This window comes from Solea solea, chromosome 10, assembly GCF_958295425.1.
Source record: "Solea solea chromosome 10, fSolSol10.1, whole genome shotgun sequence".
Lineage (NCBI taxonomy): Eukaryota > Metazoa > Chordata > Actinopteri > Pleuronectiformes > Soleidae > Solea > Solea solea.
The window spans coordinates 26,340,586-26,362,525 of NC_081143.1; the positions used below are offsets into that span (position 1 = coordinate 26,340,586).

General features: G+C 41.9%; 2 protein-coding genes across 5 annotated transcripts in view; one reads left to right on the plus strand and one right to left on the minus strand.

Moving 5' to 3' along the window:
• The window catches only part of man2b1 (mannosidase, alpha, class 2B, member 1), a 16,376-nt gene extending 11,193 nt beyond the window's left edge, over positions 1–5,183 (plus strand). Inside the window, 6 exon segments of the mRNA XM_058640325.1 lie at positions 90–177; positions 984–1,064; positions 1,180–1,404; positions 2,564–2,713; positions 3,649–3,751; positions 3,897–5,183. Of these exon segments, the coding sequence (XP_058496308.1) occupies positions 90–177; positions 984–1,064; positions 1,180–1,404; positions 2,564–2,713; positions 3,649–3,751; positions 3,897–4,009 (760 nt within the window). The 3' untranslated portion in view covers positions 4,010–5,183.
• Positions 5,184–6,190: 1,007 nt separating this feature from the next.
• On the minus strand, positions 6,191–21,672 carry trmt1 (tRNA methyltransferase 1). 4 transcript variants are annotated; one of them, XM_058640330.1, is made up of 16 exons: positions 21,611–21,672; positions 19,916–20,235; positions 19,407–19,596; positions 18,899–19,086; positions 18,507–18,622; positions 16,918–17,030; positions 9,178–9,326; positions 9,017–9,100; positions 8,724–8,793; positions 8,397–8,531; positions 8,178–8,263; positions 7,776–7,884; positions 7,617–7,693; positions 7,405–7,524; positions 7,085–7,202; positions 6,191–6,529 (listed from the first exon to the last, which is right to left on the minus strand). In XM_058640330.1, exons 2-16 carry the CDS (start codon positions 20,167–20,169, stop codon positions 6,452–6,454), a joined length of 1,887 nt encoding a protein of 628 aa, XP_058496313.1. In that variant the 5' UTR covers positions 20,170–20,235; positions 21,611–21,672; the 3' UTR covers positions 6,191–6,451. The 4 variants fall into 4 exon arrangements, with proteins under 4 accessions (XP_058496313.1, XP_058496312.1, XP_058496310.1 ...); XM_058640329.1 differs by lacking the exon at positions 21,611–21,672 and adding an exon at positions 21,466–21,602; XM_058640327.1 differs by lacking the exon at positions 21,611–21,672 and adding an exon at positions 21,466–21,602 and having other exon boundaries at positions 19,916–20,239.
• Positions 21,673–21,940: the final 268 nt, after the last annotated feature.

The window sequence follows — 21,940 nt, forward strand, 5'->3', positions numbered from 1 at the left end:
CTCTAAAAAGTTCAAAGGTCAAACAGTCAGACTCCAGTTCCATTATGAACAGTTTTACATTAAAAACAATGTTTCTTGTTTCCCCACAGGAAAGACTTTAGACCCACATGGAACCTGAAGCAGACAGAGCCCATCGCTGGAAACTACTACCCCATCAACTCCCGTGCATTCATCAAGGTCTGTGTGTGTCTGTGTGTGTTTACACGTGTACACATGCCTATTTAAGGCAACTTGAACAGGCTTTTTGAGGATTCAGACCTGGTTTTTAGGGTTAGAATTAGGGTTTAGGTTAAAGACATGTGGCTCCCCGGCCCCTCTGCTGTGGCTCCTTGTAGCTTTGAAAAACCTTTTTCTATTTCAAAGTGAACACCTTTTTATTTAGAGATCAAGACGACAAATAAAAGTGAATATTTTGTGCGTTAGGTCAAATGTGTTACTGAAAACTAACCCAAACCTGGCAAAACTTTTTAACTAGTAGTCCGTCTTTGGATCCACACACTTACTCATACAATCCAATTTCTCAAGCGTGAACTGCATGAAATCCAAATATTGCTTTATTTATTTCATTTTCCACAAACCATGGAAGAACCAGGTCGACATAATTCTATGTTTTCTTTCAAAGCAATGAAAATGTCAACAGTTTTCCTTTTTGTATAAATGTAACAAACTAATCATTCTTTTATATAAAGTATATTTGTACAGAAAACTTTATTATGTGATCTTATCTTCATTTTTTATGGGTGGCGAGGGGACAACATGTCTCTTTTTATACTAAATGTGACTCAATTGTCTCGGTTTATGTGTGGATTTTAGTCTTAATTCCGTGTCCCTCTTTTATAGTGTCTCTTATTTCTATTTCTAGTGTTATGATCATGTGCTGTGTTTATTACCTCGCTGTGCGTCTCCTTTTTAAGGTTTTATGTTTTTATGTTGGTGAGCCGAAGCCAAAGTTCTATTCTATTCTGTTTTTTTTGGTTGTCCAGGACGACGTGGATCAGCTCACCGTGGTGACCGACCGCTCGCAGGGAGGAGGAAGCATCCACAACGGCTCCCTGGAAATCATGGTGGGACACAAATTTGCATGTTAACCTGCTTCTCCAAAGACACACACAGACACACACAGACACACACAGACACACACACGTGCACTGAATCCCCCCCTGGCTCCTCCCCCCTCAGCTCCACCGCCGCCTGTTGTACGACGACGTGCGCGGCGTCGGCGAGCCGCTCAACGAGTCTTCCAGAATCTTCCCCGAGGGGCTGGTGGTCCGCGGCCGCCTGCTGCTCTCCCTCGACCGCCCGCCCGCCGCCGCCGACACACACCGCCCCCTGGCGCAGGAGGTGGTACTGCAGCCGCTGCTGACGTTCACTCACGGAGACCCGAGCCCGAACACTCGACTGGAGGTGAGAAACTTTACAGTTCACTCAGTCAAGTTAAGTTAAGGTAATCGGGAGTTAAGGTTAATGTGATTCCTGTAAAGGGTTCTTCCTTGGGTTGAAATAAGATTATTGATGCCTCCTCGACAGGAAAAAAAACAGGTTTTAGCTTGTTATATCTGGTGCTTTTTATGTGTGTGTCTGTAGTCTGGTAGTAAAATGAAAAAAAAAAAAGAGTGATGTCAGTTTAACGCGTTATTAACGGCGTAATAGAGTTGACAAATGTTTTTATCGTCTTTTTTCAGTTAAATATACAAAGACACAAAACATAAAACATCAGAAATGAAAAAATATGCAGATGTTAGTGGTATACTGCTGGTTTTTTCTTCCTTTTTTTTCATTTTATAAGCATGTACATGAACAGGTGGACATCAATGATATCCCACATACAAGTGTTCCCTTATTACATATTGTGATCAGTGAACAAAACAAAACAAGAACATTAGACTACAAAGCTGTCATGAAGTCATCCACTACCAGAAACTCCATAAATGAGAAGGTTGAAGGTTAAAATGTATGTAACCCATTGGTTAATAATAAATGGGTCAGTTTTCCTCATACTAACTGTTGCTGACTAGTGTTCTCCGTTTAAGTAACATCACTTGATCAAGCCTATTCTAACATTCCACACTACAAAATAAGTCATTAAAGTGCGTCATGATTCGTGCTGATATCATATCGGATCGATATCGGTATCAGTATCGGCCAATACTCAAGGCTGCAATATCGGTATCATATCAGAAGTGAAAAAGTTGTATCGGGACATCCCTACAACTCTTCTCTCCTCCTATAAAAAAATATTATTTAAAAACTACTGTACTGTTGTCGCGTCTTATTTTCTCCTGAATAAACTCCAGGTTAAAACCTATTTCTGTCACCGCTGTTTATTTAACGCTCCGTTTGTCCTGAGCCTGTAATTATACAGACCCATTGTTCTCTGACGAGTCATTATAGAGAATATTGGAGACGGTTTAGTGTGTTTTATGCTCACAGGGTTCAGACGAGAGAATTTGAATCGTCATTTAAAAGTCATTTGTGTTTTGTTTTTAAGGTTAAAGTTTATCGTCTTTGGCTCCACATTAAAAAACACATTTTTAAAAAGTGCCTGTGTGTGTGTGTGTCTAAGTTCTCAGGTCTCCAGGCTGCACTGCCCCCTGCTGTCCACCTCCTGACACTGACGCAGTGGGACCCAGACACAGTCCTGCTGAGGCTGGAGCATCAGTTCCAGAGTCAGGAGAGCAAAGTCAACTCACAGCCAGTCACCGTCAACCTGCAGGTCAGACAACAGGATTATTACCATTATTATTATTATTATTATTATTATTATTATTATTATTATTATTATTATTATTACGAATGACGGGACGTCTCCAGAAAGTCCTAAATCTAATTTAAACTTCTTTTTTTTTAACTTAAAAGATGAAAGAATTCTATATAAATGCTTCTTAAACCCTTTTACACCAAGCGTGTCGCAGATGACACGCAGGAAAACGTCTGTACGTCGTCTCTTAAATGTATTTTTTGGCCTGTTTTTGCTCATGGAGACAGGAACTCAAACAAATGTTATTTTAAATGTGTTGTATACTGTTCACATTTAGAATTTAACCGGCAAAATCTGGTGTTTGTGGACGAAGTTTGTGTAACTTTTAGTTTTTCTTCAATTTAAATTGTTAAAACACTATTTTAACATGCAGTAAAATTGTAAATAACTGCCGGATATTGAAAGTTATTCTGGAAAAATTGACATTTTCTCATCCTTTTTATAGTTTAGAGCAGCAACTAACAATTAATCGATTAATCGTTTGGTTCATGAAGAAATGTTGATTTGTGGAAATGATGAGGTTCTCAAACGTCTTGTTTGTGTCCATAAACCAAAATGATTGAGTTTTAATGATTTCTTTGTTACGTGGAGCAAAGAAATGAAGAAAATATTCACATTTAAGAAGCAGAAACAATCACAAATCTGGTTTTAATCATGAAAAAAAGCTTCAAACCGATGAATCGATGATCAAAATAGTCGACGATACATTTAGTACTCGATTAATAATCGATTATTGTTTCAGCTCTAGTTAAAATAAGCAAAAAAAAAGGCCAGACGGACATTTTGTGAGGCTTTAGGTGTTAAAGGGTTAATTTAACTGATTAAAGTAAAAATGACTAAAGGAATGTAACAAAAAAAGCACGATCACGTCTTTAATTCTGTCTGTGCAGAAGCTGTTTTCCACTCTGGACGTCCTGGGCGTGTCTGAGCTGAACCTGTCGGCCAATCAGTGGAGAGATGAGATGACGCGTTTGGCGTGGACGCCACAGACGGGTAAAACACACACACACACGAGCCAGGTCATTCCAGTATACCTGCACTCTGACTTCTGACTCCAGAAGGTTTGAATGATGATGATGATGACGCAGGAGGGAGATAGAATGTGTCTCATTCTTTTGCACGTTTGTTTTTATTCCAGATAAAAAGACGTCTCCACCGCTGAAGACGTTCAGAGGCCACTCCTCCACGTGGGAGGTGACGCTGAAGCCGATGGAGATCAGAACGTTCCTGCTCAGAGTCAGCGTCAGATAGACGATCGCACTCGCTGAACTTTGAGACGGCACAAAAGAATCAGTGATTTTCCTGTGGCCTTCCTCCTCCTCTTCCTCCTCTTCTTCTTCTTCTTCTCGGGTTTGATTGGACTCAGAGTTGTTGTTTGGTTTTTTTTCTGTTTGACGCTGAAGAAAAGAATGTAAAGTATTTTCTTCTTGTGGAAAACTTAGATTTTTTTGTTCTCCTGCCATGAAATCAGATCACTGAGCTGTGGCCTGACGTAGCCGAGGCTGGAACGATGACGCAATCAAGGTAAAAAAAAAAAAGTGGTGGTGGTGTCACTCGGTTGCCAGGTTTGTACAAAAGTGTTTTTTAAAAGACAAAATTGTAGCGTCAACTCCTCAATATTTGAGGAATGCATCTCTAATCAGACACACAGACCATGCTCCTCTTCAGGTGTCACATTAAAGTCGACGTCAGCTGCTGCAAGTTTCACACGGAGTGGATTTATAACATTAAGGATTATTTTTATTCGTGGGTCAAATTTCATTTCAGGTTTCCACTTGGTTCCTCAACACCAGGGTTCTGCAATCTGTGGCTCTTCAAAAAATGTTTATCTTTTATTGTCTTTCTTTCAAAGTAAACTTGAGGCGATAAAATGAAAGTGGTTTAGTATTTGTCCACTAAAATGTGACATTGAAAACGTCCCAGAACCCAAACAGGGAGACATTTGTACATGAAGTACACGTTAAGCAGGTTTGCTACTTTTGAGATTTCATAAATACAAGTTTTATACATAGTATATCTATATAAAGCTTTATACCTGATTTTTTTTTTTAAAGGTTTTTGTGGCTCCAGGTTACATTTATTTGGATGGAGAAGGGACAAAAATGTCTCTCTTAATCCTAAAGGCTGCAGATCCCTGCTCTACACTGACAACACATCCATGTGTACAGAGGTAAATGTGGTTCAAATATTTTTATTGCATTTGAATCTCTCAGGATGGATGTCTGAACAGACTCCGCCTCTTCGGATTCTCATTTTGAACGTATTTGCTGAAGCTGCCTTTTTCTTTTTACTTTTATACACTTTTAAAAATGGACAAGAATCTTTTTTCACATTCTGTAAATTCCTCTGCCGACATGTGATTATATCTGCAAATAATTTTTATACTGACGCTCGAGCAGCTCGTGATTAAATCTGTCTTTGTTTACAGTGTTTATTTATTTATTTTCCCTTCTCGCCACAGTGAATGATCCGCATGCTCCACCTTATTTTTAACTATGTTAAAGTACAATTATGCAGGATTATTTACCCCCAATTTAACAGCTTTGGTGATGGTTAAATGTGTTGTTGTGGGGGAGATTAGTGCAGCTGTCTCCACTGCCCCCTACTGTCTGTTAGTGGTAAAACAAGCCTTTGCCTGATCAGGGCCAACAACCGGAGGTCTCGTGAGTAACAAGAATTGCTTTACGGCAGCGTATTACTGCCACACGTACAAAAAGTGCTAGGTATCAATTTATTATGAGAAAACGTCTTATCTCGAAATAACATGATAGTTTCTCGTTACAACGTAATACTGATCACTGCACTTGTTTTGTACGTGTGGCAACAATACGCTTCCGTAGCTACGAGATCGAGGCTATAACGGTATTTTGGACGTTCATCGCGGCATGTTTTACGGCGATGTCGTAAAAATACGTACTCCGAAACTGTAGGGGGCGCATTGTACCACTCTAAGTAAAAAGTTCATATCGCAAAAATTCTGCGAAGGTTTTATTTCTGTAGAACATTTACAGATATTTTTCATTTTAAAAAAAGGGGTAAATGAAATTTTACAACTGGTGTTAAAAACTGAAAAACCTTACCCTTGATTCTTTAGATTGAAAGTAAGACGTGATTTCCTTGCGGTCTTTAGTCACCAGGAAAGCTAGAAAATGAGTTTTATTTTCTGTGTTTGAGCTCCGTTTTTGCCTTTCTATTGAGGGGACGTGTACGTGCAACTACTAATAACCAATAGGAGGCGACCTCTCACTCGGTGATTGGTCAAAGTCTGGAAACAGAGTCCAGAGGTGCAGAAATCAGATCTTATGATTTAGGTTATGATCAATAACCCTGATACATTATGTATATGCAAGACATGTTCCCTACTCCAGTTTAAAGTATTTTGTATGAATTGTGACCACAAGAAGTTTAAAATGGACATAAACACTCAAAGAATAACATTTAAAGTCACAGCGAGGACTTTATTGGTGTTTGTGTAAACAAAAGTCCAAAAAAACAAAAACAAAAAAACTTAAAATCTAAAGAAAACAAAAAACTTTGGCATAAAACTAGAAATATTCTGTACATTAACAGATTAACGACAGCGGCGGATCTTCCTCATTTTAATCCAGGCTGCCAGGATCATTCAAAACCAACTTCCGTCCGGAGGAATTAAATGATTTGTTTTTAAAAATAAACTAAATGTGGTTGAATCATTTATTCCATTTTCTCCTCATTATTGGTCTGCTCCGGGTTGTGGGAGTAGCAGCATTTCTCTCCCTGTGTGCACGTTCCCTGTGGACAAAAAACAAAAAACAGGATTATTTTAAATCTAGATATTGATCTCTGAATTTTAAAGTCGTCCAAGTCCTGAAAACACTGATTACACGACCATTAGTTACAGAAAATACTAGTTTTTAAAAGTTATTTTGATTTGGTGCTTTGTTTTCACAGCTGGTTGTGGATCACTTTCCAAAATAAAAGTCTCACTTTCTATTGGTGGGAATTAAACCACAGGATTTTCTGTCCAGACTAAAACACAACCTCCAGTTTTCTTACTTTCTAAGTTTTGAATTTGAGGAAACATTCGTGAAACAAAGAATCAGGACCTCGAGTTTCTGCCTTTACTTTGACAGAAGAGACCGAGTCACATTAACACTATTCATCCAGACTAAAAACACGCCAGGATTTTTAAGGTAAAAAAAAATCTAAAAACAACCAAGTTTTCCTAAATGAACCGGGATCAGCAGAACTGTGGAGAAGTGAGGCGTCCTCATCTACAACAACGTGAGAATCTGAAACCTCTCAGAGCTCGATTTTTAATCTCTGTGAAATAAACTGCTTTTTAACCTGTCTGAACTTCTTGCAGGGAAAGTCTTTGAGCTGCGACGAGTCCATGATCTGGTTCTTCCGCTTGTTCTGGAGCTTCTTCCTCTTGTCCTGCAAGTTTGTAGCGATGCCGCCACCACTGGAGGAGGAGGAGGAGGAGGAGAGAACAGAATAAGAGTAAGGACATTAGGATCAGTATGTTTTGGGTTTTTTTTGTTCATTAATGTACATCAGCACCATTAGGCAACAGGCCTAATCTTGCGGAGTCGCGGGGTGTACGGGTCAGTAACAGCTTCCTGAGGGTCCGCATGCATGCGTGCGTGTGTTTGTTTGTTACTAACTTGGATCTTGCGCGAGCTTTGGGTCCCCAGAACGCCTGAGGATTCTCCTGGAACCGGGTCAGGTGCCGTTTGCGGGACTGTGGGTTGGCGTCCTCCCTGACGGTGAAACAGGCTTCGAGTCTGCGGAACGCACAGATGTGTTTGTGAGAAACAAGTGTTTTGTACGTAAACGTGTTATTTTGGGGGGATTACAGTTACTGCCGTGGTCTCACTTGGACTCGGTGGAGAGGATCTTAAAGGCCGGGCTCGTCTCCGACAGTTTCTCCCTCTTCACAGGATTCGCCTTCTCCTGTGGCGAGAACCGATATTTTTTGGGGGTGAATTCTGGGAGCTGGAGTTCAGTTCAGAATCCTGTTTGTTTGTTTATTTACCCAACATCGCATGATGTCCCAGAGGACGGCGGGAGGAGCGTCCGTCTTGATGGCGTTCTTACAGGCGTGGGAGAGGGAGACTCTGTGACCGGCGTGAAGAAGGGCAGACCTGCAGAGACAGGGAGGGAAAGTGTGTGTGTGTGTGTGTGTGTCACAGCGGCACTTACAAGCCTGACATCTCGTTTTTTTGTAGATATTTCCTGGAAAATAGTAGCACGTTTACAGGAAACTATTCTAAAAACGACACAGAAAAGGATTGAGAACTTTTTGTTCTGTCTCTGTGTGGACAGAGCATAACGGAGAGGGTTCAGAGTTCACTTGAACCCGTGTCTTTGTGTATTTGTATTTGTAACAAAAGGTTTTCACGACACCGCCGATGTGTGCGTGTGTGTGTGCGTTTACCTGAACTGGAGCAGGGGCGGAGTGGTGCAGTGTATCGTGCTGCTCAGACTTTCCACAGTGTAATAAAGAGGAACATCTTCCAGCTCCTGAAACATAATAACAAAAATAATAATGATGATAATAATAATAATATTATTTATAATAATAGTAGTGTGTCAGACGTGCGGACAGGAAGTGGCAGCTGGAGACGTCAGACGGCTCGCGTGTGAATGCACGTACCTCTGTCACCATGCTCAGAATGCCCTCGATGCGTTTGGACGTTCCAAATCGAGACGGGTTCCCCGACACAGCGGACAGAACCTTTTGGACGAACGCGGTGTCGTGGATAGGCTCCGCCCACACGGGACCGCCCATCTACAGAGAGGACACAGGAGAGGCTTTAGCTCCTCGTGGAGTGCGTTTGCACAGAACTACCCAGCTCACGTCAGCCTGTTTTTAAGTGCATTTCCTGATTTTGCATAATTGTCTCGGCCGTCCTAAGGAATGAAAAGTCAGTGCAGTGTCCCGAGAAGACCGTGTGTGTGTGTGTGTGTGTGTGTTAGTGACCTGATGTCTCTGTCCACAGTGGTCACACTCTGGTCCCACTGGAGGTCCAGTGGCAGCAGAATACTTCATACTGAAATGACATTAAATTATTTCACGAGAAAATCTCCGGTCAGTTAGCAGCAGAGTGGCAGAAAACAGAAACACAAAAAAACAAGCATACGATCGTCAGTTAAAGCAAATGTAGATTCTTCAAGTTTGAATGAATCCAAGCCCACTCCTCTGAGTGTGAGGGCTTTATTTAAAGTTGCAGAACATCAGTGAAACATCAGTTGTACGGGTGTGTGACGTCTTACTGTTTCCCATTGACCGTTCTCTTGCCCATTCTCTGCAAGTGGAAAGAGCCGCAGCCGACGCAGTTGTAGACCAGAGCCTGTTTACTGCAGCACAGGATCACAACAGTTCAACCACTGAACAATCAATGCAGCCTTATTTATCCCTGTGCGTGTGCGCATACCTGGCTGAGTTTTTAACTTTAACCTGTCCCGTGAAGACTCGAACAAAGACTCGAATGTAGAAGTCAACGCTGACCGACAGCAGGGGCTGAATGTATCGCTGGTAAACTCCTGCTCTCTGGTCCAAACTGTGGAGGATGATTCGAAGAGCCTACACACACACACACACACACACACATTACACAAGGTTCAGCCAGTGTGTGTGCAACAGGAACATGTTAATGTGCATATTCATGACCCCGTGTTTCGTATCTGTAATTTAATAACCTGAAATACAGTTAGAACTTTGCGTTAGATTAAAGCCAGGGTCGATAAGTGAGATACTGTGTTCACTACAGTGGGACAAAGTTACTGAAAACACATAACGTCTCTTGTCCAGGAGTCGTTTAGTATTAAAAGAGCCATTTTTGTTCCTTCTCCACCCAAATAAATTTAATCTGGACCCTATTTGATCCAGAAAATAAAGATAACATCATGTAAAAAGTTTTTAGATCGATAGATAGATGTTTTTATATAGTGTGGTTCATGCTTGAGAAAACCTGCTTAATGTGAACTTCACGTACAAATGTCTCTCCACATTTCAAAAACACGAGTTTGTCGGGCCGGGACGTTTTCGATTACCGCATCTTAACGAAGACACGCAGACCCAATGTCTGAACCGAATCCTGGCCGGATGTAGGACCCCATTCTTTACAGGGAGAGGCAGACGTTGGCGTTTCCAAAACCTCTACCAATCGCTTAAGCCCCCCCCCCCCCCAACACGGTTGAACGAATACTGTTCTTAAATAAATAACAAACATGACATCACAAGAGATCAAAGGACAAAGGCCGTAATGTCGAAACTACAGGCAGAAGATAGGCGAGCCAGAAAATCGATATTACGGTTTCCAACTGCCGTAAAACACCAGGAACTACTTCACATCCACCCCTGAGTTTGTGGTGGAAGTGAAGCAGCAGCAGCAGCTTTGTCTGTAATGGATCCAAAGGGAGATGGACCACACAACGGAAGAAACTGTAATTATTATTTGCCTTATTATTATTATGATAGTTTCTCCCAAATACTAATGTCAAAGTGTTTAACAGTTTATGTAAATGTTAACCACAAGATCTGATTTGCAGGTCCATGTTGGTACATTTTCCCAAACGGGTATCTGCCGCCGGCGAATCAACTGACCGATCGGCAGATTGCTTCACTGGAATACTACGTGCGATTGGGCTGCAACGACCAGGAGGTTAGGCAGATGAGGAGGTTTTTGCAAGATCTAAGACAGCTGCGTTCCATGCGCCGATTCCACCAGCAACAAGAGCACCGCGAGCGAAGGCTGTGACAGAGCCAGGAACGGCGGCGTGTGGGAAGCCATCGAGGTGTTAAGACGAGAAACCGGGGATATTGTTGTTCAGCTGTGGAGCTTCTGCTCCGTTTTAGACAGGTTTCAACTTTGAAAATACCGTAACATACGTTCAAATATTCCCTTGTACTCAACTAAACACCAGGATTCTTCAACTTGAAGCCCTGGGTATATTTCACAATTAAAGCCTTGTTAGCAAAAAAAAACAAAAGCAATAATGAGATTTGGGGAAACTGATAATGTTAGAGCTTTTATGCTTTTACTCGGACGTGCGGTGTTTGTGTACAAAAGAAATTCAGCTAACTTGTGTGTGAGACACACAACTCTACTCAACTCTGTGTTTTCCATTACTTCATAGTACCTCCTCGACATGGGCGGGGTCGTCATAACTTGTCGTCTTAAAACACGACACAAACGCACACTAGTGACGGACAAAGCAGTTATTGTCGATGTACTGAATCATTAGAATCAGTTATTTTAAAAAGGAGTTGGCAGAAGTGGAGCTGGGAGAAGACGGTCTGGGCTTCCTTGCTAAGGCTGCTGCCCCCCCAAGACCCGGACCCTGATAAGCGGAAGACAACAGAACATTCCCATTATGCCAATACGGAGAGTGACTTTAGCAGGGAACGACTCGCGTTCGCTCGCTCACAGCGGTCACCGATGGCCCCGCCCCCTGCCCGCTGCCTCACTCGAGTCGCAACAGAGCTCAGCTTGGCTGAACTGCGAGATGAACAAATCGTTTCAGTAAGTGATTCCGTTCCGTTCGTTCACCCGAGCGTTTGCGAACGATGAACGAGACACATCCAGCACTTGCATCCCATGTGCATCCAAAAGTCAAGAAAGGAGACCTGGTGCTACTCATTTATACTCCGGTGAAGAAGAACCCTGAGGCCCATGGCTCTCAGCACCACCACTCCCCTTGGGTTAGCTGAAATCGCCAAAAGTGGGTCTGTTCAGACCTTCCTCAGGCCATTGACTGAAGTAGTCTCCCTTTACCTTTGCTTTGAGTTTGTTGGACTGTATTAAGAAATGAATAATGCGTTCCATACCATGCGGGCGTGTAACGTTACACTGAAAAGCACTACAGTGCCGTCTAATGAGTATTTTGAAAGATGCCGTCTCTACAGCTATTGTTTTCCATTGGTAATCTGCGATCACATGGTTAGGGTATGAGTTAGGTTTGTTTTTGTTGTTTGCATGACAATGTGCTCCACAGCATTCTTTGTTCACTTCATCGCATCCGCTGATGTTGAGCCTTGGAGAGCTTTTGCTCGTAAGTTTATGTTGCATCGCTTACAGGTAAGCACTGACGAATGCTACGTTGTTTTATTTTATATTTGTGAAGATTGATTTATAGATTCATGTGTTTTTCCCATGCAAGTACAGCTGTCTGTTTCCGTTGTTGTAGTGGGCAACGATTAACTATTACTACACTCATTTTACTTGTATTTATTTTCAGTGTCACAGATTGCAAGGAAGCAACTTGACAAAGATTAACAAGTGAACAGCCTCCAAGTCATCATTAACCCTTTCAGTGCCTAGCATATCTGTTTGTCTACATATGTAGGGGATAAAATACCCCCAGAGGCCAGTTACTATAGATGTTTGGTGTGAAAATGCATAATGGCTACAAAAGTTTAAGTTTTTTTTGTTTGTTTTTTTTGTTGATAGCAGCAAAAGTGAAAGGGAAGGTCTACAAGACGGTAGTAAGGCCCGTAATGATGTGTGGGCTTGGAGACCGTGGAGCAGGACGTGAAGATGCTGAGCTTTTCATTGGGCGTGACCAGGATGAACAGTTTGGAAATAACGTTGAGACGGTTTGGTCATGAGCCGAGGAGCGATTGTGATTATATTGGACGAAGGATGTTGAAGGAGCTGCTGGGCAGGAGGAAAAGAAGAAGACCCTAGAGAAGGTTCATGGATGTTGTGAAGGAGAACATGAATAAGTCAAGATGGAGGCAGATGATCCGCTAAGGCAACCATGAAGGCGGAAGAGATCACTCAATCAGGCAACGTCAACTAGGATCAACTCACTCTTATGATGACATCACACGTGACAGTGGGTCTTATGACATCACAAGAGATAAAAGGACAAAGACAACTATGACGACAGTAATGCAACATCATGGCATCAAGCTGCCATTAAACCCACAGAAGAAGAAGAACTACCTGCTGCTCTCTCCATTAAACACCACCAGAGGAAGCCCCAAAAGTTAAGTGATGGTTAAGTGTAACTAATATAACATTACATAAGTGCCACCAGCTGTTCAACTCAACTATCGCTCAGCCATAAGAGAGTGGCGAAGAAGAGAAGCTCCTCACTCTCTGCTACAACAGACAACGGCAGTTTGCCCGAGAAGTTAACATGAATCAGGGAGATGGACCACACAACGGTAGAAATTGTAATTATTTTTTTTTTATTACTTTTCCAGTTTTCCAAATACTGCTTTTATGTCAACTAAATTTACAGTTTTTAATTCCATGAGCGCTAACCAACGTCTGACTTGCAGGTCCATGTTGGTATATTTCACCGAGAGGAACTATGCCACCGGCGAATCAGCTGACCAATCGGCAGATTGTGGTATTGGAGTATTACGTGCAATTGGGAAGAAGTGAAGACGACATTAGGGACATGAGAATGTTTTTGCAAAATATAGGTCAGCTAAGACTTGTGATACGACTTCAGGAAGGAGCATCGGCGGAGCGGGAGACAATTCCAACGTTGAGATAAGACGAGGCATTGAGGATCTGAGAATGGATTTCATCAGCGCGTGTGTCACGGATAATTGAAGACATGAAATATACGTTTCGTGCGTGAGGGAGGTGGAAAAGTTTGCAACGAGTGCAACGGGAACAGATTCAGAGAAAAATTGATGCCTCTGAAACCTAAACTCCAGCCGACACACTTCACTGCATTGGGAAAATGGCAGAAATGGCGGACGATTAGGGAATGACAACATTCATCATCACCACCGCAAAAATAGAAGGAAGGCACTTTGTATCAACAGCGAAGGCAGATCATCTCTCCAAAGAGGCTGTTCACATGCTGTGTCTTTTGCGTGCACAGATATATTATTTTAAATGGAGACACAGTAGTGATTAGCACGATTGCAACAGACTGGGCCTTTCATGTATGGAGTTTGCATGTTCTCCCCATGTGCACATGGGTTTTCTCTGGGTTCGCCGGTTTCCACCCACAGTCCAAAAACATGCAGAGGTTAATTGGTTAATTGACCGTAGGTGTGTGTGAATGGTTGTTCGTCTCATGTTTGTTTGTCCCTGCAATGGATTGGTGATCTGTCCAGGGTGCACCCAGCCACCCTTTTACACCATGTTAGCTGCAATTAGTTCCAACTCCCCCCGAAACACCCACTCGCCCCCCCGTAACCCTTATGCGCAAACTAAACTGTTGTGACACACATACTTTGCGACATGCTGATTACTCATTGCATACGATGCCACAAGCCCTTTCCGCACATCTTTTTATACTCTCGCCACAGACATTAGACGGGTATTTGTCATTTGACATGATCTCTAAAACTTCATGATCTAGTTGAAGCTCCCGAATCAGTCAGTGCTACGCTGATAATCCATCGTCTTTGTTTTGTTTTTGTTTTTTTGTTGTGTGTTAACGCAGTGAGGCTGTAGGGACGTCATCTCAGCAGAGAGGCACAACCACACCGCCATTTTGGTTAAAAAAACAACAACCTGTGGCTTAATCCATTCATTTTTCACCCCCCTTTTTATGCTACATGTGAATGGTCCCTGTTATTTGCTTAACGGCACTGAAAGGAAACGCATCATGTAGTTTTCTTGAAGTTTATTAACGGGGTTAAAATATCTGATACATTTTAATCATGTATTATTGATAGTGACTGACCAAGGTAGGGTTGGATTTGGTCATAAAAGCTCTAGCTTTATTTTGATTAGGTTATGTTAAGAATATTTAGGTTGTTTTCAAATATAAAGTAGCCAGCTTTGTGCATACACACACACTGGGCATGAGTATTTGATTATTGTGACTATTCTTAATGTATTAAAAGCATAACAAAAAATTTCCATGCCTTAAAAAAAAAAAAATAATAATCTTTCTACTCCAGTGACGACCTAATTTGTGCTGCATCTATAATCACAAGGTGGCAGCAGCAGCAAGCATTTATTCAGGGTTGAGTAGCGACACATTACTGCTAACGTTGATATTATTCTCATCCACCCTTCGTCTACTGCTTACTCTGAGGGTCACATGAGGAGCTGGAACCAATCCCAGATGGCGTTTGGGGCAAGATGATGTCACACCATGGACGAGATGAGGAGGATGACAGTGATCATGGTAATTGTCATTAATGTTGATTTTCACCCACCTCCCCCTTAATAACCAACCCCCTTCCCTTCCCCCTCCTCTCTCTCCTACCCCAACCAATCGAGGCTCTTATTCCGGTTCTATCAGAGATGTTAAAAGTGAGTTGTTTTTTCTCTCCACTGTTGCCAAGATTTCTTGAATGCATCTTGAAGCTGCTCCTCTAAGATTAACACACTAGAGACCTTGCAGTAGTGATGAAATTTACCAGGGTCTGTGAATGCATCTCATTAGTTGCTCCCCACACTGAACCCTGCACAGGTGTTTAGAATATTCAAATATTAAATTTTTTTGTAAGAAATGCCCATCCCTCCCTACACATGGCAAACAATGAATCAATTCATAACATTATCACCTGGAGAGATTGATTCAGCTGCTCAGACTCGCTCAGCATTGTTCATCATAAATGTCATCTCTCACATACACACACACACACACACACACACACACACACACACACACACACACACACACACAGTTTGTTAACCTTAGGCCAGAATCCATGAGGTCATGGTTTGTGCTTTGTACACATGAACACAGGATTAAGGCGTACACATGGGAAACATGTCTGTGCATGTGCTGCAAGATACTTTTTTTTTTATACATTTTTCATTCAGGGTGTGAATCTGTTTCACACCACGTGCATGTGCGGTGCATCTCTTCTCGTTCACGCACACTGCCCACCCCGAGGCCTCTCGCCTATTTTTACCATGAGTCTGCTAGTGGAAATAATCTTCACAGTTTCAGCGCCTATATCTGCTGCCTATGTCACACACACGGCACATAATGTTCCTTTTTTTTTTGAAAGTAAAAGGCATTCTAGCTGCACACACATTAAGTGTGGAAACTGTAAATATAAAGTGAAGTCTGTCTGACACACACCACGCTGTGCTGCCTTTGACTTTGGCAGTTTAAAAAAAGACCCAGAAAGAAGCACAATCTCTCTTCTTAGCCCAATATTGCAATGTATTAACTTCGCAAAGCTTGTCCAACAATTCAGAGACAATTGTTTTCTCATTTCATAATGTCTTCAAGCTCCAGTGTGGAACTTCTGTCAGCCCTATGAGTAACTGAGTAATTACAAAAACACTGCCAGCGTTCCTGGGTGCTCTCTCACCAACCTCCACCCCCACCTCTCCACCACCCAGTTGCAATAACTGTTCATCCCATCAAACTGTTTTTTTATTTTTAGCAGTCGAATTAGAAACATGCGAAACGTTTTGTAGGTGCTTCTCGGCATTGATTGTTTATAGCCGCCTTGCTTTACTCGTGCTATGTCGCCGTTGTACTTCCAATAAATTTGCGAAGTATTTAAAAAAAATCAATTGTTTAATGATGTTTTAAACACAGACTGACCTACAGTACTCGCTTTAGTGGGGACAAATGTCTGTGAATGTTTGTACATGATATTAACGTAAACCCTCTGGTATCAAATCACTTGTAGAGAAGTTTCACACCCACAGCGCCATCAGTGGTCACAGCAAGAGTCTGTTCTTCTCTTCATTTCCTCATCTTAAGGAATTTTAAATAATTATTGTTACAGCAATTATGCCAAACTGTGGCTGTGGCGCGTCACTGAGCCACATTTTTAAGACACTTAAAAAAAACCTCAACAGAAGACTGGAGGGACAGTTTTTAGTCTTTACTCCACACTTGTTTTTTTTAATGTTTTCAGTCACTATTTTCTATCACATACATGTGAAAAGAAGAACCTCTGTATTCACTTTGCAGGGACTAGTTTCAAAGTTGCCCACTGCAGCTTTTTAGGGCTTCAGACAAATTATTTCAACTCGTAAGTGTCAAGTTTCAAGAGCATAGCCAGTCTTGCAAGAGTTGCTGGTAAGCAAAGTGAGTCTCCCCGATCCATGAACCTTTCACAAAAGGTTTGGAGACGCGGTGAGAAAGTAACTGATTCATCAACATGAAAAGACAGGCCATCGATTGGTTTATAGTGGATTGACGGTAGATGATCATCTATGTTTTTTACTTTGTTATAACTCATTTGTACATGTCTGTTTGTGTGTCTGTGCACTCACCATCTCATGACAGTATTTAGCTTTGATGGAGATGGAGCCGTACTTGCTGTAGCAGGTCTCTCCACTGTTTCCAGCCATGACGGCCATGTCTGTACATGTTACACACAACAGGCCTAACAGACAGAGTCAGAGAGAGAGAGAGTGAGCAAAGAGAACAAAGAACAACTTTTTCATATCAGGACATTTTGTGACTCTAAAGCAGACTTATTTTCCAAGACTCCTAAAAAAGAATCAACGAAACAAAAGACATTTACAGTCATTTATATTCAAGTGTTATATATTCAAGGAGGGGTTCAGTTTTTTTGAAGCATAATGCATGTTGTAATGACACATAGGGCCTTTTTAAACCCCTCTCCCTCTTAAACCAGTGGCAAGTGAGTTAACAAACACTACACTAGGGCCGTCCTTTTTTCTATCGAATATATATTCAGATATTTCTCCCCCCCACAACAGTTGCTTGTCTGTGATTGCACCTGTATTTTGACCTCTAATGTTTTTTTAAGGTTCAAGTTGGAACTAACCTTCCCACCCAAGTTCAAATAGAGATCTGAATTTTGGATAAAAACTGACAGCCGCAGCCTACGCTGATGTGCAAAGCTGTCATTACTCTTGTTGGTCAAGTTTAAAAGCAGTATGTATTATATTATTATCTATTATACTATATGTACACATACCCTATGTTTATAGGGAATAATTAAATACACCTATCCTTCTCATCTCCAGAGACAAGGAAGACACTTCAAAACCTCTGTTATTATCAAAGATATACACCACTCTGACCACAAACTTAATTGTAGGAGCCATGTCTCATTTTCATTCGTGAGTTTTCCCTCCAACCACTAGGGGGTTGTATTTAAATTCTGACACCAGCCCAGGGTCATGCTGGGTTATTTTGAGGTCACCCGTCATTACACTCAGGTGTTGCTGATTGCAAGGAGCAAACAGTTTTCGACTTGTGCTCAGGTTTAAGTTTCATAATGGAAATGGCAAATAGGTGGAGACTGGAAGGAAACTGCTGATATCATTTCAGACACTAAGGAAGAACCTGGTTGTGATTTATAGCGGAGTGCACATTAAACAAAAAAACAATACCTAGCAGCAAACAATCAGCAGCCAGTAGCATAAGAGATAAATTGTATTAGTGCACAACGGGCTTTCAGTTGCAAATATTTATGCTTGGTATGAAAACATTGGGTAAGTAAGCACAAGCAGGGAGGCAAGGAAAAACAGATTTTAGCCATCTAGCAAAAACATCTACTTGTGCCTAAATCTACATGTCTGTTTCATCATCATTAAGAAAATGTGTGGGTTTTTTTGCATGCAGGGACACAGGAGCTGCTGGTCGACTGCTTCTTCGTTTGGTAAGTTTGTGTTACTTGGGTAAATTCAAACAAAGGAATTAAAGCAGTGGATAGAAAAACTCCTGTGTGATGTCTTGTAAAATCAATGATTTTTCTCTATGGACTTTGGTGCTGGGATTGAATTTCAATATCCCAAAAATTAGACGTGTCCACAGTTAATTACGAATTCTGCTCCTGCACCTGATGGACTGATTGATAAACAGACGATTGGTGGACTGAACTAGTTACCTCCTTCACTGACGGCCTGTACGGCAGCGTCCAGAAAACAGGAGGGGCTACCGTAGGGATCCAGATCGATGACATCGTAGCGATCCTTCTTCCCTCGCATTTCGTACATCAGCATACTGTGGGGGAAAGCAAAATTGGGATTTAGAGTTAACAGTTAATCGTTTAAGGATAAAACGAGCAGATTAATTTGAGGCAGAAAGGAGGAGAAGAAAGTATAGAGAGGCATGACAGAAAGAGGACGGAAGGAGATAAGAGGAACAAGGAGGTCAGAGGTGAAGCGTGGAGATGAATGACAATGAGAAGACAGAATACAAGGGAAGGAGAAGCAAACACAATACAAAAATCAGTGAAGCAGATAAATAACAGTGGCAGAGCTTGCCGAGTCATCACACCTGGCATCCCTGCAGCTGGCCTGGAGCAGGTGGCTGACTCCGTTGTACTGGGCATTACGAGCGATCAGGGCCGCGGCCTTGGTGGAGAAGTCGTTGGCAGTGACGCTATTTAGGCCCGGGACTTCCAGAGCAAAGCGCACAGAGCGCAGACCAGATGCTGCCAGACCCTCCAGGACATGAAGACCACGCTGAAACCAAGGGAGTGATGGAACAAACTTAAGTGGTGTGGACAAATACAGAATTTCAGTTTTGAAGTAGCGCTGACCAGGCCCCCCAGCTGGGTTGCCGTGGATACTGTAGTATGGAATTTCATCTCCCTTTGATCTGTGCATGGCAGACCAAGCGGTTTGTCCCTATTTAAAATGGGTGAGGGGGGTATAAATATCAGAAAAAGATGAAGACGAAGAAAAAGAAAACACTCGTCTATACTCGGGCCTCGATTAGAAATAAATTAATCACACAAAAAACCCAATATCTGAAAAAATGTAACAATATCAGTCCCACGTACGTCACATTTCTCCCCCACTGTTGCCGTAACAGACGGCTCCTCTGCTCCGTTCTTCTCCTCCACCTGTGCGTCGGCCTCGTTTGTTTCCTCCGTCAGAGACACCACCACTCTGTCTTTCTCTCCGGGCACCACCACCTTCACCCCGCGCTGAGCCATGAAATCTCTGGCAAACTCTGTGATCACCGCACATCTGGGGAGGAAAAGAGAAAGGAATCATTTCATGCAATTTATCTCGACCTATCAGAATGAGAATCAAAGCAGGCCTACGGCAGCTCTAAAACGCACTTAAAAATGACTCTCTACCTCATTTTAGTGAGGAACAAATGTTTTTGTAGGTACTTCTTTAGGGACTTGCTAACATGTAACTGGAAGTTGCCATTCAAGCGTCGCACAGTTGCTGGTGAGTGTAACTTTAGTGATACATAAGATAATTATGATTATAACAACTGGAAAGTTCCCGTTTATTCTGATAATGGAACAGTTTTCGCCACCACCATCGGTGTACTTACGTCAGATCTCTATTAAACTCCTGCACTGGGTTGTAAAACACCTCATTTGCACTGGGAAACAAGATGGCCGCCTTCCCCTCCTTGACCACTGTCTCCCCCGGTAAAAGACCCACAGGAGGCAGCGTCGTCGTCTTCTCGTCCGATGGCGTGTCCGACGTAGCTGGACTCAAATCCTCAGCTAAGGGTCCAGTAGACGTAGGTGAGGTGTCGGTAACGGGGACCGCCGTCTCCTGAGAGTCTTTCACAGGCTCCATAGTTTTCAATTTCCTGCTGAAAGCAGCAGCAGTACAAGCAGTGCCGCGTAGTTTCCACTGAAATATCTGTCTGACAAAGGAGGTGTGAGAGAAATACAGGTGACTGGAGGTGATGAGGGGCACCAGCCGAGCTGTTCGCACCAACATGTAGGGACGGTGCCTGGTAAAATACAGATAAAATGCAGTAATGGTATTAAAGAACCTTGATAGAATCTCAACAAAAAACCCTAATATGTACGTATTATCTATTCAGGGGTGGGGGAGGAAAACAGGAAGAAGGAAACTGTTAAGTATGTGGAATAGTGAAGTGGACACCACATTCACAGAGCTATATATTATTTATTTATGATAATACACAGTGCTTAATGACACAAGACCATTATAGTATAATATGGTTTAGGGTAAATTGCTATTAAAGCTGGTATACTGAAGTTTTTCTCTCTTTTGCGTTGTTAAAAACACATTTGGGAATGATAGAAAAGCTGGTGGACTTTAAAATCAGTGCAGCAGTGGCATCCGGAGAGTTCTGGTATTACGGTAATGTATTGGGCTATATTTGGGGCCAACAGTCAGCCAATTTGTCCCCTTGTCCTTTTTTCATGTCACAAGAAAGAACCCCAACCTTGCTATTAAAGTAACTAAGTAAAGTAACTACATTTTAAAACAAGCTACTTTTTTACTTTAACTGAGTACAGTTTTAGACCAGCACTTTTACTTGGACTTAAGTAGAATGTTATCAAAATAGTGGTACTTTTACTTGAGTAGAATATTTCAGCACACACACACAATAGCAACTACTTTGGAAAATAGTCATCAGCCGGAGAGAGTTTTACATAAAAAATCTGTTTATTTGCTCCTTAATGACAATGAAGTGAATAACTTTGGTTTAAGGACAATAACAGGACTTCTTCATAATAATAATTAACGAAACTTCCTGCATTTATGGACGACAAAACTAATGAACTAACTCAGTGATACAGATGTCATGAAAATAATCTTTGTCCACTTGTCTTGTAAAGTATTAATTTATTCATTATAACGATGCTGTCATTAAAGTGAGCCATGTGAGTTCCCCTGCGATACCCTATGTTTAAAACTAAAGCTCAAATGTACTCCTTTTTTTTGCTATTTTTCAATAATAACAATGCGTATGTGTGGCAGCCATGGCAATGTAAGGAAAAGTATTATTGGATGTATTAATGACTAAATTAAATCAGACTTCAGGGGGGAAAAACTCCCCTAAATCATCTGCAATATTAGTTAGCATATTTGCTAGCTGAGATTAGGATACGTTACCTTTAATTTCTCCCCCTGTCGGACGCTCCTATTAGAGTATAGTTTATATAATTTTCCCGAGTGTAATTCAGGTAGTCACAGAATGAGAGAGTGAGTCTCCTCGACGCTGCGACGCAGAAAGTTCCCACTTTACTCACTCACTCACGTTAGCTCAGGGACGCGGCCATGCTTTTTGAGGCGCCTCTACGGATGCCTGCTGCGGACCAAAAAGACGAACGCGAACTGCGTCCCGCTCCTCCCCCTCAGGCGGGGCCGTGCAAGTTCAGTTCAGTTGAGTTCAGTTGAGGGAGTCGGTGTGACGTCAGGACATGGTGAGTGGATATGAGTAAGCAGTGGTCCACTTCAAAACATGGAAAACACAGCATGAATAATCTAATTTAATCTCACTGTGTCTGTAGTCACCAATGCATTATAATGAGAACATTAAATGAAGCATTCAAAATACAATTTAGGCTGCTTTTTTTCCATTACTATG

Bases quoted from the DNA above. Each gene is read 5' to 3' on its own strand.
- trmt1 (XM_058640326.1), bottom strand. From the start codon at position 20,316: ATGTTGGTGCGAACAGCTCGGCTGGTGCCCCTCATCACCTCCAGTCAC. The intron at 7,525-7,616 runs GTGAGACCACGG...TGCGTTCCGCAG, and splicing joins ATCCTCTCCACCGAGTCCAA to ACTCGAAGCCTGTTTCACCG. The intron at 6,530-7,084 runs GTTAAAAAGCAG...TTTTGTCCACAG, and splicing joins CCTGCAAGAAGTTCAGACAG to GGAACGTGCACACAGGGAGA.